This window comes from Aythya ferina, assembly GCF_964211825.1.
Source record: "Aythya ferina genome assembly, chromosome: 2".
NCBI lineage: Eukaryota > Metazoa > Chordata > Aves > Anseriformes > Anatidae > Aythya > Aythya ferina.
In genome coordinates, this window is record NC_140297.1 from 119044979 (window position 1) to 119061048 (window position 16070).

The window sequence follows — 16070 nt, forward strand, 5'->3', positions numbered from 1 at the left end:
TTCAGATGGAGTAGCCTGGATGTGCTGACAATAAACTACTGGCTGAAGGAAACCGCTTGATGCTCAGGATAGAGATGCTACAAATTTCTCCACAGCACCTTATTTACTGTTTTCCAACTAAAAAGAGGCAGTAAATCAATCATCATCTGTAATTATTGCTGCAGTAATTACCTTTGGGAAGCAGGTTATCATTCTTGGTGGCCTTTGTTCAAATATCTTTTTCATTTTCCCCGTGTTATTTTTCTTGAATCGTGTCCATTTTTGAGTGGATTAATAGTATTCCGACAGCAGCCTGATTGTAAGATTTCTGGAAGGGCTGGTAATGTGATTCATCTGAGAAGTTCAAAAATGCTTGTGTAGTCGTGGCATTTAAATTCATTGATAAGGGTCTGGCCATCAGTTGCTACATCTTCATTTTTAGTGAACAAACAAAAGCTGTGAGTAATGTCGCAAGGAGAATTTCAACTGCAGCCCTAATGTAGGATTTATTTAAATTTCGTATTTCTTAAGTATTACTTATTTAGTCGGTACAAAATATAGTTCTACGGTTTAAAAATAAACAGTATTTTAAATAGCTTCTCTGAAAAACTATTCTTTGAATGTATGTTAATGAGCTATTTAAACTCATGAGTGCTGTTTCACATCTAAATAAAATATGGAGTTACACATTACATTTCCAATTTGTCATCTACTTAGCAGCCCTTTCTGGGGGGAAGATATAAGAGATATTTTTGATATGTCTGTCACTTTTGATAACTTAATTTGAAACTTATATCTTAGGGGAATAGCGATACAAGGCAGGTAAATACATTAAAACAAAATGACAATTGAGTTTTTTATATTGAATGCATGAAACTAATGTTCATCTGAAATGGTGGGTGTTCAGAACTTGCTAATGACTAAATTCCTTCTATTTTTTGAAAATATTCTTCTGCTGAATTACCCTGGTTTCTGTTTACAGTTCTTCTCTTTCCTTTCCTATTTCTTCCCCCTTCCTCCCCTCCGTTCTTTCTCTTGGTTTGTTGCCAACTGTGGTCCGAGCATCCCCCAACTCTTTCTGATGATTACATCGCAGAAAAAAAGGCATGGCGAGCACTAGATAAGCCCTCTACAATTTAGAAATAATACAAAGATCTATCTAAGGAAAAATAAGATAGTAATTACTTTCTGTAAAAAGCAGCATTTCTTACAAATATACTGCATGGCTGTGGCAAAAATGAGCGAGAAAGAGAGTAAATAATTTAACTTTCTGAAAAACTGCAATTTGAATATACGACTTTAGGAAGAGGGAATAAAAGTTCAACTGCCAGGTTCTTCTAGGCAGAAGATCGGTTGCATCAAACTCAGCAGTCCTGACCTATATTTCATTTTACGGATTAATTTACCACGTTTCCTTGGCTAGTTTTTGAAGGGGGGGAAAAAAAAAGCAAATCTATTAGGTATCATTGGTCTGATCCAAATCACCTAAGACACATACACTTGGCGGGGGGCGGGGGGGGGGGGGGGGAAGCAAAACAGGTGGGGAAAGGTAAGTCAGAGGCAGATACTGGTGTGTGAGCCCCAGAACAGGCACCATGCAAATGCAGGGTGTGGAAGGAGGGCGATGGGTACGGCTCCTTAAATTTGCCTCCCCGAGGGGCAGCGGCATTCCCCAAATACAGCCATGCTGGGGACCCCCTGAGATGGGAAAGCGAGGGAGGGAGGAAGAGCAGCTCACTTGGATCTTGTTTAACTTGGCCATTTGAATGGTAAAACCTTTTCTGTGACTTGGCATGCTTTGTAGAGATCACGCTTAGGTTAGGGGCCCCCACCCCTTTTGGTTTATGGGGTTTTTAGTTTGGGGAGGGTGTGAAGTTTTCCCTTTACCCTTACTAAGGGCTTTTGGTGAGAAACTTTCTGCTTTGCAGCAAATCAGAGTTAGAAAAACAGTCACTTGTGAAGTGAAAGAGTTATTCTTTATACAAACCTGAATGAAAATGTAGCCCTGCTAAATTTTAAACCCAGGTTTCTCTATGCTCAAGTCAGGTAATACTCATTATGCTAAAGTCACCCATGAAAAATCACTGAAACTGTAGGTGTTAGATAAGCCATCCCAAGGAAACTGGAACATCCACACAGATTTCATAGAAACACTGATCTTTGAAAGTGATCTTATTTTTTTTTTTTCCTTTAAAAATGTTATTACTTCAAAGTATTTTCCTTTTTTGCTCGCTGTAATTTTGTATCCCACATCTGACTGTAGAAATAAAATTACCGAGTGTTAGTTCCTAGAAAGATGAGAAGGAAAAAAGTATCTGCTCTATTTTGCAAATCTATACTCTGCTTAAAGAAGGCTTGTGTCTTGAAATATTTTGGCGAGCCCGGAGTGTCTCTTAAAGTTGTTCCCTGTCTTTAAGCAAAGCTGGGTGCTCTGTCCATCCGGGCTGAATTTACAACTGCGCCTCAATTTATGCGGAGTGCTGGTGGACTGAGTAAATGTAGCTGTGTCTTAATGTGACTTGTTTTCTCATCATAAATTCAAAGCTGAAGGCTGTTTCCCATACCAGAGGTGCAGGTGGTGTGGTGTAGTATTGAGGAAGGTAAAAGAGCAGCGGATTAAAATACAAATCTTAATAGCAACAATAGTTTGGAGAGAATTTGACATTCAGATCCCCTTCAGGCAGTAGCCTTTACGTTTCTGTATATCAGCAAACATTTTGAATGCTTATTTCCAACCCCAACCAGCTTCTAAATTACATGGACTAGACTCTAAAGTCATTAGATTGTCTGCTGATTAGACTACAATCAATCCACCATAAACAAAAACAGCAATTAGCATTGGCATGATTTCTGTGAACCTGTCTTAAAAGTTCCAGTGTTACCAGTCCAAAGAACTTTTTCTGAACGGGTCAGTTTCAGGGGCTCTGTTATTTTGGCATCATCATTTTGTAGGGAGGGAACAAAAAATTCATAAGATTCCATTTGGCCTGAAAAGCAAAAACATCTGTTTGATGCATGAGTGGGTTGCTGGCTTCTATTTGGCCATCCAAAAAAGGGCAAAAAATAAGATTTTGAACATAAAAGAGTACATGAAAAAGCAAATTACAAAAGGGATTTAAGATTAGCATCTTTTTATAATGCAGGCTATTTATAGTCTTCTCTTCTGACATGACAAAGCATGCCCCCGCTCCTTTATATATATATATAAATAAAAAAAAAGTAACAACAAAAACATCACTAACCTTTAGTAATTTTCATTGACTTTGGCAATGCATAGTGATATTGACTGTCTTGATTAGCTTTAGGATTACAGTAATGCTACCCAGTCATTCTGGGGGCCAGCATGGGTTTTATTGACCACCACCACTTAGGAACAGGTCCTATATTAGGAGTGACCATCTCCACAGCTGCCGGTTGTGCTGCTAGTGAAAAAAGTGAAAACTTGTTGCAAAGATCCTATTGAGAGGTTTAGAAATGTTGCCTGTTTGGTTAGGTTTGATTTTGTTTTCCCTAGCTGCTGTTAACTTGGGTAACAAGGGAAGTTGTCAGTGCGGAGGCACTTATCTAACGTGTGGGATAACGTTATCTGCCATGATTTGAGATGTCTTGAAAGGCTTTATGTTGCTCCCTAATTCACTCGGTCTAAATTACAGCGGGTCTAATAGTTCTTATTTCTTTGTTCTGCAACACATTTTTCAGTATTTAGAAACTCACGCATTTTGGAAAAAATAAAAATTCCTTTTCTGTGTTTGTAAATGAGGAAAGGATCTAGAAGAATTGTTATCATTTTATGTAGACCAGATGGATTTGTGTGTTTGTTTGTTTTTCCTGTGTAAAACACTGAAAATAAGCTAGGTGGAGGTGGTCTATTTGTTGTTGTTAATTGATTAAAATATAGTATAAATGTTGATACACCTTAACACAGACCTCTTATCATCTTTTCTCAGATGTATTTTAAGGTTTCCATTGGTTCCTGTAGAGCTACTCGAGGTCTAAATCAGTCCCACTGAGGGGTAGGAAGCTGCTCTATTTCACTTAAATCAGAACCATGGCATATATTATATATGTATGGATGTATATATGTCTTTCTCTGAAGGGACAGCACACAGATCTGTGAAGAACTGGGCCTCCTTTATTTGGTGCTGTGAAAACATAGATGTCTGTTTTCAAATATATTTTGCAATGCTGTTACTAGAAAAGCATTCCAGTTGCTCAGTCGTTCTCTTTACAGATGTCCGATAGCACAAGGGAAGATTTTAAATACTTCTAAATCATAATGCAACACTTGGCGGAGGATTCTGACCAAAAAAAAAAGAACATGCAAGATCCAAAAGAGGTAGCGAGGTTTGTTTTTGTATTAATTTCAGTTTTAGACAACTTGGGCTCTATTTCACCTCAAGTAGGAGCAATTATGCTAGTTTAGCAATTATTAGAGATGAAAGAAATTCTGTTATATACAGCTCCCCTAAACTTCACTAGCTTTAGTTTTAGCCAGGATAATGATCAAGGAATACTTAGCCATATGCCTAGGGACTACGCTATAGCAAAAAATATAGGGCTGATCTTGGGGGTATCCTTATTACAACATGTTATAATTAACATTTTAATTCAGCCCTCCTGCTTTCCAAAAAATCTGCTTTGTGCTCTTCTGTGCTTTATGTTCTTCTGTAAGATTGCAAAAAATCCCCCATATCCAGTGGAAAGGTTTTTAAACCAGGACTGTCGTCCTCCCGTATTTACATTACCAGTTAACAGTGTTCACGCTTTTTTTTTTTTTTTTTTTAACTTCAGAGTTAGTTTCAAACACTTTTTTTTTTTTTTTTTTTTTTTTTTTTCCCCTCTACTGCATAATTATTGAGGAAAGAATGTAGAAGATTTTTTTCCTCCTTTTTTTTCGTGATTTGGTCTAGGTTGTCCGTGTTCTTCAAGTATGCATAGGGCTGAGCATTTGGGGTTTTCCTTTAACTACAGTGATGCTGTGTATGTTATACTCCAACTTCTTTTTTTTTTTTTTATTTTCTTTTCCTTTTTTTTTTTTTTTTTAATACAATTGGATCTGTATAATGTGTATTCAAAAGGTTTGTAGGATTGTTACTTATTGATTCTGTACTAATAGTGCTCGATGGAGTTTTAGATTTTGGGAGGATGTGTTTTCCTTGTTTGTTTGTTTTTTGTTTGTTTCTCTTTTTTATTAAGGGACCAAGCCAGAGAGGTGGGTTTTGAGTGTTTAATCTGATACTTTCACTTTTAAATGCAGGTACAGTTAGGTACAATTTTTCTCTTTATGGTTAGAGTTTTTAGTCCTTTGAGCATTTTTTAAAGTTATCTATAGATCTGTTGGTATAGAGACCCCTCCACCTCACTGCCTTTGTTTTTTAAAATGGTAGGGGCTTATTATGATCCTTTAAAAGTAAAGGATCTGTAGCCAGCTAGTCTTCTTACAAATTTGGAAATGGCAATCATGAGTTAAACATCCCCTTGGCTGAAGCTGAACACATTTATGCCCTAAGGACAGACGGCCAGGATGCTGATAATGAGGGTATCGGTGTTCTCCCTCTTCCCAAACTCCATTTAGCAGAGCTTATTCACTCATGCAAGACAATCACCTGGAGCAGGACTTTTGCCCTTCCTATGGAGCAGGAAGTGCAAAATCTCTCTCCTGATTTGTCAGACAGACACTCGGTATTTTCACGTGTGTGTGGAAAAGCTACGGCATTTTAAAATCTAAATGTCTTGGGTTCACTTCACAATAGATGGCTTTTGTATGCAATTCCCAAAAGTCGGTATGCCCTCACTATTCTTAGGTTGTGTTTTGCCAGGAAAATATATTTCAGATGATGAACTCCCGGATAATTGATTTGTGGAGTTTGATTTTCTGTTGTTCGCTTCTTTTGCTGACTATCAAGTTCAGCTCCATGAATGACGCGTGAACTTCTCAAAAGGAACTTTAAAAACAAAGCCATGATACCTGCTGTGCCGCTGGACCAGATGATGTGATGGAGTGAGGCAGTGTCCTTGGGAGGACGAGGCTGTGCTTCGACCAACAAAACTTTCTCTGGGGCTGAGTTATGATGGCTGTTTTCTTCTCCAGGCAGAGTGAAGTGAATTTCTAACTTTGACAGTGGCAGTAGGAAGGGGGAGGGGGCGGGGAAGTTAATTATTTTCCACCTCCAAAGAATACAATTGCAAGGAAGGAACTTTCTGATTCACTGGTTCCAGGACAACAGGATGTCAAGAGCCATGCCTGATGTAGCATTTTCACTCTGAAGATGGGAGGAGGAACCGGATTGCCGCTGGTCTGCGCGTGCGACTGCTGGGAAGGGGTTGGGTTCTGTGGTTTAGAAAGGGCTTGAGCATAGGAAAAGGTTCGTTTTGTAATTTCTAGTGAATCTGTTGGGTAGAAGATGTGCCAGATACAAACGTAAATCAATGAAGAAAGGTCAGAAAGCTGTAAAGGCTTTCCTGCTGCAGTATTGGATATTCCGGTGCCTGGCTGCCTCGTGAAATAGTCATTGTGCTCCGGGTGCTTGGATTCTTTGTACAAGTCATTGGCAGGATAGGGGCTTATGAATGTTGTTGAGTAGCAGCTACCCTAAGGAGACAGCATGAGATACTAGGGAAGAAGTGTGTCTTAGCTCCCCCTGTTCTAGACATGGGTATCTTACTCCAATTGGATGTCTCCTAGTCTGCAGTCACTAGTCCAATGCTGCTGTTGGAGGCAGGGGACAGGTCGTTCCTTTTTTCCCAAAACAGGAGGAACCAAGGAGTTGTGCTACTCTTCCTGTCCCCATACCAAAAAGAGGGAATCATTTGCTCAGCTGGGACGTGAGAGATGAGATTCTGTTCTGTGCTTTGCCTAGGAGTGCTTGAATCTGGTATCTCGCAGGGAGTACATCAGTTATTACACAGCAATGTAGTGTGCTGTGAGTGTGAGTGGCCCTTCTTATTTTTATCAGTGGCATTCCCCTCTTCAGAAGTGCAACTGAGTATTTGTTGGACAAGAGTGTGGGGAGGAGTGTTCACACACAAGACCCATATCTCCAGTGGTTTGAGTACCAACAAAGAAGGAGGAGACCTAGGTCCCAGTCTGCCAAGTGCCTATCATAGTAATATTAATGTTGAATTATTTCAGTGAAACTGGAACCAGAGTCCAGTTTTCTCCCTTCCCAGGTGGTGTCCTGACCACAAGGATATCATATTGGGCTAATTCACCCTCATTCTTGTTCAGTGAATGTCGTAGATGAGGTATGGCAGCTCAACAGCAATGAATGAGTGCACCTCAAGTTTGAGGGCAAGTGCTCTTTTCTAGGAAGAGTACAAATCCTTCTGACAGAGAAGAAAGTTGAGCATCTGCCACCCACATCCTGGCTGAGTGATCTAACCGGTGGGTGTGGGCAAGAGGGGGAAAGGAAGAGGCATCGCAGCCCACACGTTTTCTGCTAGTACCTTGTAGCTACCAAGCAAGGGTATGCGAGCTCTCAAGAAAAACCTATGAGACTGCATTAAAGCCAGGGAAGACAGGACAATACTTATTTTTCTAGCCAGCTGCAGTGGGGCTTTGGTTTAATTTAAATCCTGATCTGCACGGCACTGAGAAAGCCCAGACAATAAAAAAACATAGGTACTGCTTCTAAGCTCTGTTGCGGATATGGACCAGTGTGGTGTTGCAGCTGATGGAAAGTGATCAAGAACAGAGCAGAGAGTTTTAGGAATCAAAACCAGATCTATAAAACCATGATACAAAATAAATGTAGATCTCTGTTAAATCAGGGATAATCTCAATTGAAAGGAGGTGTATTTTGACTTGGATAGATGTGTGTCGGTAGGAAATAGAGCCAAAGCACGAAGCTGTGTTTTACTTTTGGCATTAGAATGGTGTCACATGGCCCCAGCTCCTCAAAATAAGTGCCTCATGTTAGGCACATAAATGAATGGCTTGACTTTCAGAGGTCGTGGTCGGCTACAGTAACCTTTACAGCAGGTCCTCATATCCCTTCCTTTGATCTTCCATCTTCAGAGTTGTGTAACATTGGCCTGTCCAATTGTTCTCTCTTATGGAGCTTGGGCTTTTGCAGGCAGGTTAATGAATGTCTTGTTTTCTAAGCACAGTTGGAAATACAGGGCTGTAGGAATAGCAGAAATTTGCGGCTATGTCTCTCTGAGAGAGTAAGAAAGCTTAGGTGACGTGTAGCTTCAATATACTGAATTTCTTTTAAAGCATTCCTTCAAGTACTGGGTTTGGTAATTGGGCTTAAAGTTTATCTTAGCCTCCTGATTTGTGTCTTTCCTCAAAGGGACTGGACATCCACAGTCACCTTGTCAAAACTGGAGGCAGAGTGCTCAGTTCAAGACAGTCAGGACAGCTGAAAGCCTGCACCCCAGTACTAAGGTTTGCCTCCCAGAGAGCCTTCCTCTCACTTTGCTAAATCTCACCATGATCCTGAATTTGACTCCAAGGTCCATAATCATCTGTTACATTGCACAACAGAATCTTAGGGATGTCTGGAATTTACTTGAGGTTTATAAAAAAGCTTTAAGATTCTTCGGAGGAAAGTATTTTGTAAAATGCATCATCCTGTTACTAGTTTACTTTAAACAACAAAAATGCGAGTATGTGTGGATGTGGCTTGTTACAGGGTACGTTTTTAGGGAGGCATTTAGCAGTCTGAGCAGGGTTAATCAGTTGTCTACCTCAGCTGTCTAGAAAAAGATATCCCCCCATCCCCAGCTTTGGGGTTTCTGTAGGATTCTCCCTCTGCTGCAAGAAAGTGTCTTCTGCCTCTTCTGCCCATGATGTTATGTAAACCGGGCAGCTTTAGGCTGTGACGTTTGGGTGCTGTCATCCTCCTGATCAAGGGCTCAAAGAATATCCAAAGGATTTCTTAAGAATAATTTCTTTCCAGTTAAGCCTGTTTATTTATTTATTTATTTATTTATTTTAATGTTTATGTGCTGCCTAGGAAAATAGTTCATTTTAGCAGAAGAATAATATTTTCCAACCACTGCAATCTAATTGGTAGCTCCTAATTCAGTCTTTCTACAAGGATGACATGGGGGCGGAGGGGGGGAAGCTCAGGGTAGGGATAGGCTATAGAGAGGATTAAAAATATGAATGCTATGAGGGGCTTTGTCTTCTGGAAGAAGCAAATGCAAGAAAAAAAATGCTTTATATAACAGGAATTTTTTAAGGCAAATAATCTTTTCCAGGTATTAAGAGAATACTGTTACAATGCGGGGGCGGTGGGGGGAATTGGAAAAGGGGTAGGTCACAGCACAACGCAAACCAAATCAGGAATGCAAATGTTCATCTGTACAATTAACAGGATTTGTGTGTGCTTGTGGCTACACACACAGCTAATTTTCAGTAGAGTTCTGAAATGTAGATATCTGAAGTGTTAATATGCAAATGCACTTCTTCCAGCTCTTCTCTCACTAAACACATCGGGTACATGGACATTTGGGAGTCAAAATAGCAATCGAGTTTCTGGGTAGTAGCAATAAAAAGGCATTGATTCTGAGTGATGCTGTCTGGAAAATAATACTTTGAGTACTTCTGAACTTTTATGAATGCCAGCTACCCTTAAAGGACATTACAAAATGGCCTGAAATTGTTGCAAAGTTGCGGGATTTGTGGCCAGGCATGAGGGCACGTGCTGGTGTGGGTCGGCCAGAAGAGTCTAAAGGCTGAGCCTTAACGCACTGGTGGTACCCGGGAAGAGAAGAAAGCAGAGGAAGGTGTAGCCTTAGCAGGTGGTGCATTGTCATGTGTGCCTGCATTTAATGCTGCTCTGTAACATCCTTAATTTCAGTTTTGTATCCTGGCTGAACCCTTACGGAGCTGTATTTCCACAGCACGTTACTGCAAAGTGTGAGACATCTTCAAAATCCATTGAATTTAATAGAGTTAGAGGATGATCAGCATCTCCAGTAACAGGCTCCTAAATTTGCCTTCTGCCTGTGTGATTAATCGATCTAATCATACGTAATATCTACCTATACATGGTGACAGTATGAATGGCCTCCTGGTTTTTATGTGGCCAGGAGGAGGGGGGAGAAGAAAAGTGGAGAGAGACTTCCAGAAATTACAGTAATTTGTAGGTACTGAAATAATGGCACACACGTTTTATTTCTGTTCTGTCTGGGTAACTCAGTAAATTGTGTATTGATTATGCTAATACAGCTAGTATCTCTATTACTTGTCTGCAGAAATTATTCAAACATGTAGATAGAAGATGCACTTGGCAAAGTTACTGTCCTAAGAAAAAGGCTCTTCTGCGAGATGGCTTTAAATTGAATTACTAATCATATGCTAATGACAATTTATGGATTAGGTATTGAATTATAGGAAATGCTAAGTGCAAGTTAAAAATACATATTCCAAACTCTGTATCCCTGACAATCTCAGTTGCTCTATTAGGTTTATTTTCACATCTTTCAAGGAATATGTTTTAGGAAGGGATGAAATCAATAGTAATCTATTTTTATAGTTTATTTTGGGATATGTGGCTTCTCCTGCTTTGTTTAACAGGCTGAAAGGATAGCTCAGACATTTGGGAAAGTTTTTTTTTTCTTTTTTTTTCTTTCTTTTTTTTTTTTTTTTTAAATTTATCAACCCCCCCCAGACTGGAAGAAAATAGACCTTTTCCAATTATCTTTTGCTTTTATTTCATAATGGTTTGTAATAGATCTGAAGCTCTAAATCTTAGCCAGAGTTTTCCAAAAGGCTTCCCTTCAGTGAAAATGTCCTTTTTCACATTTCTAATTTTGTCCATTTCTTTTCCATACAAGGGTTTTCCCAGGCATCAGCCAGAAATGACTTGTGCTCTTCCTTAGGGTGCTAAAGCTGCAGATTAACTCTTCAGTGAAGGGTTAGTCAGTAGAATATGAATGAGATTCTGCAGGCTAGGAAATCTGTATACATTTTGTACTAAGTTTATAAGATAATCTCCCTCCTCTACATGCTAACCATGTGTCCCAGGAAGAGACTGTAAGGAAAAGGGGTGAAATCCTCACTGATCAGCAGGTGTTGCTGTGGAGCAGTTAGGAGATTATCTCTATTTTTAGGATCTCTATATGAAAGTCCCCAGGGGTTTTCCTCACTGAACTGTCCTTGATGGGACTACTTGATTTAAGTTTATTTCTCCTTTAGAATGAGGAGTTGGTCTTATTGTTGATGTTCACCAGCCTAAGCACGAGTGATGCTCTGAACTGAAGCCAGGGTTTGCCTTGGATACTGGTTGTACCAGGGCTGAAATGTCCCAACCTTTCACATAGATACAGCTTCAGTTTAGAGAGATGTTTTTGCAGTAAAATTTGAAAAACTGGTATCTTTCCAAACCACAAGCTTTTATAATAAGAGATAGAGTTGACATGCTGGAATTTGTTTCCCCTATTGAGATTTTCTTTAAAAAAAAAAAAATCACTTAAGAAATGTGGTGCCACAGTTTTTTGTGGTAATTTGGTCTTTTAAAAAATGTTAGTATTCGGGTTTCTTGTTTGTTTTGTTTTTTAAGTTACACTGTGAAAATATGTGGTAGGGACTTGATATTTTGTTTCAAGGAAGAGGTAGTCAATCACAAAATGTTTCTACAGCTAACAAAACAGGTGACCTGTGGTCGGAAGCAGGGAATTGTAAGGAGTAAGGACAAGGGATATTGCTGCTTTTGTGACAACGTTATTTCAAGTGTATCTGGAAGGGCTATTCAGCAGGAACATCACTTATTCATAGTCCGGATTCATAAGCTATTGTTCTTGTTTCCTGAGGCCTCTCCTTTTATTAGTATTCTATCATTTTGTTATCTAGAATTTATCTTATGCTAGGATGTGCTAAATGCTGTACTGAAGATGATACCCATATGCACAATTACAGTCCTAGAGTATCAGTAATTTTGACGTTTGAATTAATAGTAGTGCATACATGCTACTGTTTTATTTGCATATCATCCTCGTGGGTTTTTTTTAGTTACATTCCACGCTAGCATTAGAGCAATGTTTTTGGTTAGTAACATTTAAAGTGTATTACTGTATAGGCTTTGTTTAAAGTTGCCTTCATCTCCTGAAAGAAAATGGTATAGGTAATGCTTAAGGGATGGTAATGCCAGCTGTATGTCATGCTGCTTCTCACACTCAGGCGAGTTTAACAGTGGCACGAGAGCTAAATAGTACTGAAGTTTTCAGAGTCTTGTTGTGGAAAGGCATAAAGTGCTAATTGGGAGCTCTGATGCTACCAGCTGAACCTTTCTTAACGTAACAGCTACCCGTGGTGGCTGTAAGGATGATCGGACTTAAAGAAGGGAAAAGGAGATGCTGTTGTGTAGATGGGTTGTGCTAATGCAAACATTTCCCTTCTTCTGTCGATTTTGTGGGGTAGCTTTTTTATTCTTTTTACCATATTCCCCCCTAAGTGAGGTTTAATTTTCGTGACAAATACGTGACTCTCACTGAGTATTATTAGCAAGTCTTTGTGCCGTGGCCTGTTGTGACCTACTTGATTCTTTTGTGACTCAGAATTCTTAAAGAGCTCGATTTAGAAAGATGCTAAGCCCAAAGTTACCTGCTCTGACACTTGTCTCCAATTTTTAGTGTAGTAAAGACATAGCCTTTGTCAAAAGCAAACCTCATCTCTCTCAGAATTTTCATATCCCTAAATAGTGGGGAAGTTTTAATCACTTGATTTCACAAGGTGTATACTGGCACATTTTTTGAGTTACAATTAAAAAACCGTACATGGGAACAATTTGTTAGGCAGTATCCATGTGGGGTGGGGTTCTTTGCTTAATTTTATTTTCATTTTAAGCCCTACAAATGGTTGGTATACCCACCCGTCAGTAGTGCAAAGCTGACCACGTATTGGTGTGCAGTCACTTCTCGCTAGCAGCGAGAGGTCCAGGTACTGCGGCTGCTGCAGGGGATGCTCAGCACAGAGCAGCAGCAGGGATGCACTCCCGCATTTCAGTTTGCATACGCCTCTAAGTGGAGATCCACTTGAAAGAAGCAGGCTCTGTTTACTTCTCAACAGATAGTGTACGGTTTTGAAGTTTCCCACTTGTGAGTCAGTTCTCGAGAAGTTCGTGTTTGGGCTTCTCAGGTCCATCTTGAGACTTGAAAAATGTTAAGAGTTTCTAAATTGCTGTTTTGGACTGAGTTCAGACTTAAGGCATGTATCGTGGCTGAGAATTTCATTGATAAATAATGGCTATGTTTACAACTTTGGCTGTGGTTGATGAGTATGACTGATGACCAAGCTGAGTTGACTCCTTGGGGGTGGAACGGTAGACTCTTGCTTGCACTTCTAGAGCTTGCTCTGGAGGTGATTTTTGTTTTGTTTGTTTGTTTGTTTTTGTTTTTAAATAAATCCACAGCGGGTGGTGGGCTTAATCGGGGACAGGTTGGGCTGCTTCAGAGTTTGCACTGGGGCCTATGAGGGGGGTCACAAAAGGCTTCTTTTATTATTATTATTATTTTTATTGTACTCTAGTTGTATTCATTATATTTCTTCCTGTATTAATAAGTCTAATGATCTGTGCCGTCCTACTGAAAAATCTGTTTAGCTTAGCTTGAGTTTGACCACGTGTTCCTCGAAGCTGTCCTTTTCATGAGCTTCTCCCATTGCTCTCTTTGTCTGACCATTTTCCTTTAGCTTTGAGGACTGCTGGGATGAATGCTTCGGCATAACAAAGAAAAACATACAGTGTTATCAGGACTGAAGTACTGGTAGCTTCGTGGCTGCAAAACAGGAGTTCAAGTGAAACAGTCAGCTCATAAAATCTTATTTTGTGAAATATTTGACTGACTCTGGGGCCTGGGAAGCTTTATTAGGTCGCTGCTGATGAGAAGAGTGTGCTTACGAGGCACAGCTCTGGGATAGAGAGAGATTGTTTAGAGTCCTTCAGAAATTGTGCTTGACTCTTTCTTATGTATTTCGGGTTCCTCGTATCCGAAGAGTGTCCTTATGAAAACTGGTGTTTTTTTCTAGAAACCCAGATTCTAGAAACAACCAATTGTATGAAGCCTTGGGGTTGGCGGAGGAGGAAAAGAGGTACTTGTGGAGTGTGTATACATATCTCTTCTTTTGAATATATGCCTAGATTTAAATGTGTTGTAATCTGTTGTCCCAAGAACCAGGAAAAAGCCCCCAAATCTTTGCATTTTAACTCAGTTTGCATGATGATTTTTTGAGGCCTAAATTCGTGGAAGCGGAAATACTGTAGAAGTGCAGTCTTTCCCCTTTCAGCTTTTTCCCCTGTGGAGGGAGAAAGAATTCTTTTCTCTCTGCTGCTCCCTAGCTCAAAGACCTCAGTCTTTGGGAGAATGAAAAGGAAATGGTTCTGCCTTTTAGCTCTTCCCTTACTTTTATTTGGGAGAGTCAATCTTACTTAGGCATCATATCAGAGCATACCAGAACAGCTCTCTAATTTTTCAAAATAGCAGCAGAATGGCTGTTGTTAGGTTCACTTTGGCCCAACAAGTTTTGAATAGTGAATCTGACAAAAATTGTATTGTTTTTAGTTCCTCTGCTCTGGAAAGCTGTGAGCCAAGGGAAAGATGCTGGCATGGTGTATACAGTAAAACAGCATGGGGTTAGTTCTCCTTTGCAAGGCTGTCTGCACTGCTGAGATGCTTGCTACTGAATATAGGATTATTATTATTATTTTTTTAAAGCTTATGTATGAATTAGCACATACACCTCTCCCGTCTGCCAGGAGAAGGCTTTCTCTTATCCGTGTGGAGCGAGTGAGCAGACTCTTAAAGCCCAGAATTATTCTCTCATTTAGTTCCATAACCAAATACAGTAGAGTCTGTTGAAGACACGTATCCCAGAGGAAATTCGATTTGTTTTTTAAGGCATGAAACCTATTTGGTCACTCTGCTCCCAGATATGTAGCTTCCATAAAGCAGCGCATTCTGTTTGCACTTTGCAGTGGACCTGTGTCAGCTTTTCTTGGCTGTGTTGTACAAGCATTACTGGCTTTCAGAACTGAAGCTGGTGTAAAGATGCTTGGAACACTTCAGCTACCTGCCTAACATTTTTGTTTTGTTTTGTTTTTGTTTTGTTTACCTTTTTTTCTGACAGTAGAAGAAAATGAAACAGAGGACCAGCAGGCAGGTGTGGGACACACAGCCGCACAAACTGGTAATGCTGAATTCCTTCGTTAGTGCTTGCTTACTGTTTGACAGCAGTGTGAGGGATGATTTTTCTTATCGGGGTGATTTTTTGTAAAGCCTGTGTTCTTCCTCCTCCCTTTCAGCTTAGAATACATTTTTGGGGCTCACCATGGAGAGTAGCATTTATCTCCCCTCACCTTTCAGTTCCTGAGAATTAGAAATTCTGCCTTTTGCAGCTCAGGCAACTGATGGTGAGATGTTTTGAAAAGTCCAGCATGCTTTTCTTGTTGTTGTTGTTATAAATAATCCTCCTCTACATCCCCCACATTAAAACCCAGCCTATGCCATTTCAGATGAACTTGAATTTTCATTCCATATCAAGTATTTTCATGTCTGTAAAATATGTGGCTAGGGGTCATTTCTTACGTGTTTGTTTGTATAACTCCTTACCAGTCAGGGATCCTCAATTTGAACTTAGTGGATTTGGGTGGACAAAGCTTGTGTTTGAGTTAGGATCACGGGATATGTATCATTAATAATCATGAAGAAATAATTGTTAATTCCCTATAACAAGGAGGGCTCTTCTTTCTAAATTTGATTCTGGGAGTTCAAGGAGTACTTTGCTTTTGTCTTTGGTACCGATTCTACAGGGCTTTACCTGGGGAGCAGCACTGACTCATATGAATAGTCCCATTCATCCAGCTGAGGTCACCTTTTGGAGTAAGGGCTTAAGCCTTAAGGCTGTTCCTAGAAGGCTAGCTGTCCCTGACCGTGCCTAGGTAACTTGTTTGAAAACAGGTGGAGTTATTCCTCTCAGGAAGGAGGAGGCAGTTGGTTTCATTTTTGGCTAGGACACGTTTGTGTCTTGTGGGTTTGTGCTTGGTGCCTTTCAGGGGTTCTAGTAGCTCCGCGTGTAAACCGTATTGTTTAAAAAAAGGAAATAAAAGTGAGAGAGTGCTCTGCTTTTTGAATGGAAAATTTCTCAA

The 16070-nt window shown here is 39.9% G+C and overlaps 1 protein-coding gene across 9 annotated transcripts in view; it reads left to right on the top strand.

Annotated features, from left to right (window-relative positions):
* Positions 1 to 16070, top strand: part of ZNF521 (zinc finger protein 521) — a 232370-nt gene that overhangs the window by 3612 nt on the left and 212688 nt on the right. For 2 of the 9 annotated variants that reach the window (XM_084507869.1, XM_084507872.1), the window contains exons 3-4: positions 13955 to 14017; positions 15053 to 15112. The exons of 5 other annotated variants lie outside the window; for them this stretch is intronic. In XM_084507869.1, coding sequence (XP_084363995.1) covers positions 13955 to 14017; positions 15053 to 15112 — 123 coding nt within the window. The remainder of the gene's footprint in view (positions 1 to 13954; positions 14018 to 15052; positions 15113 to 16070) is intronic. 2 more of the 9 variants (XM_084507873.1, XM_084507870.1) reach the window with 1 other exon arrangement.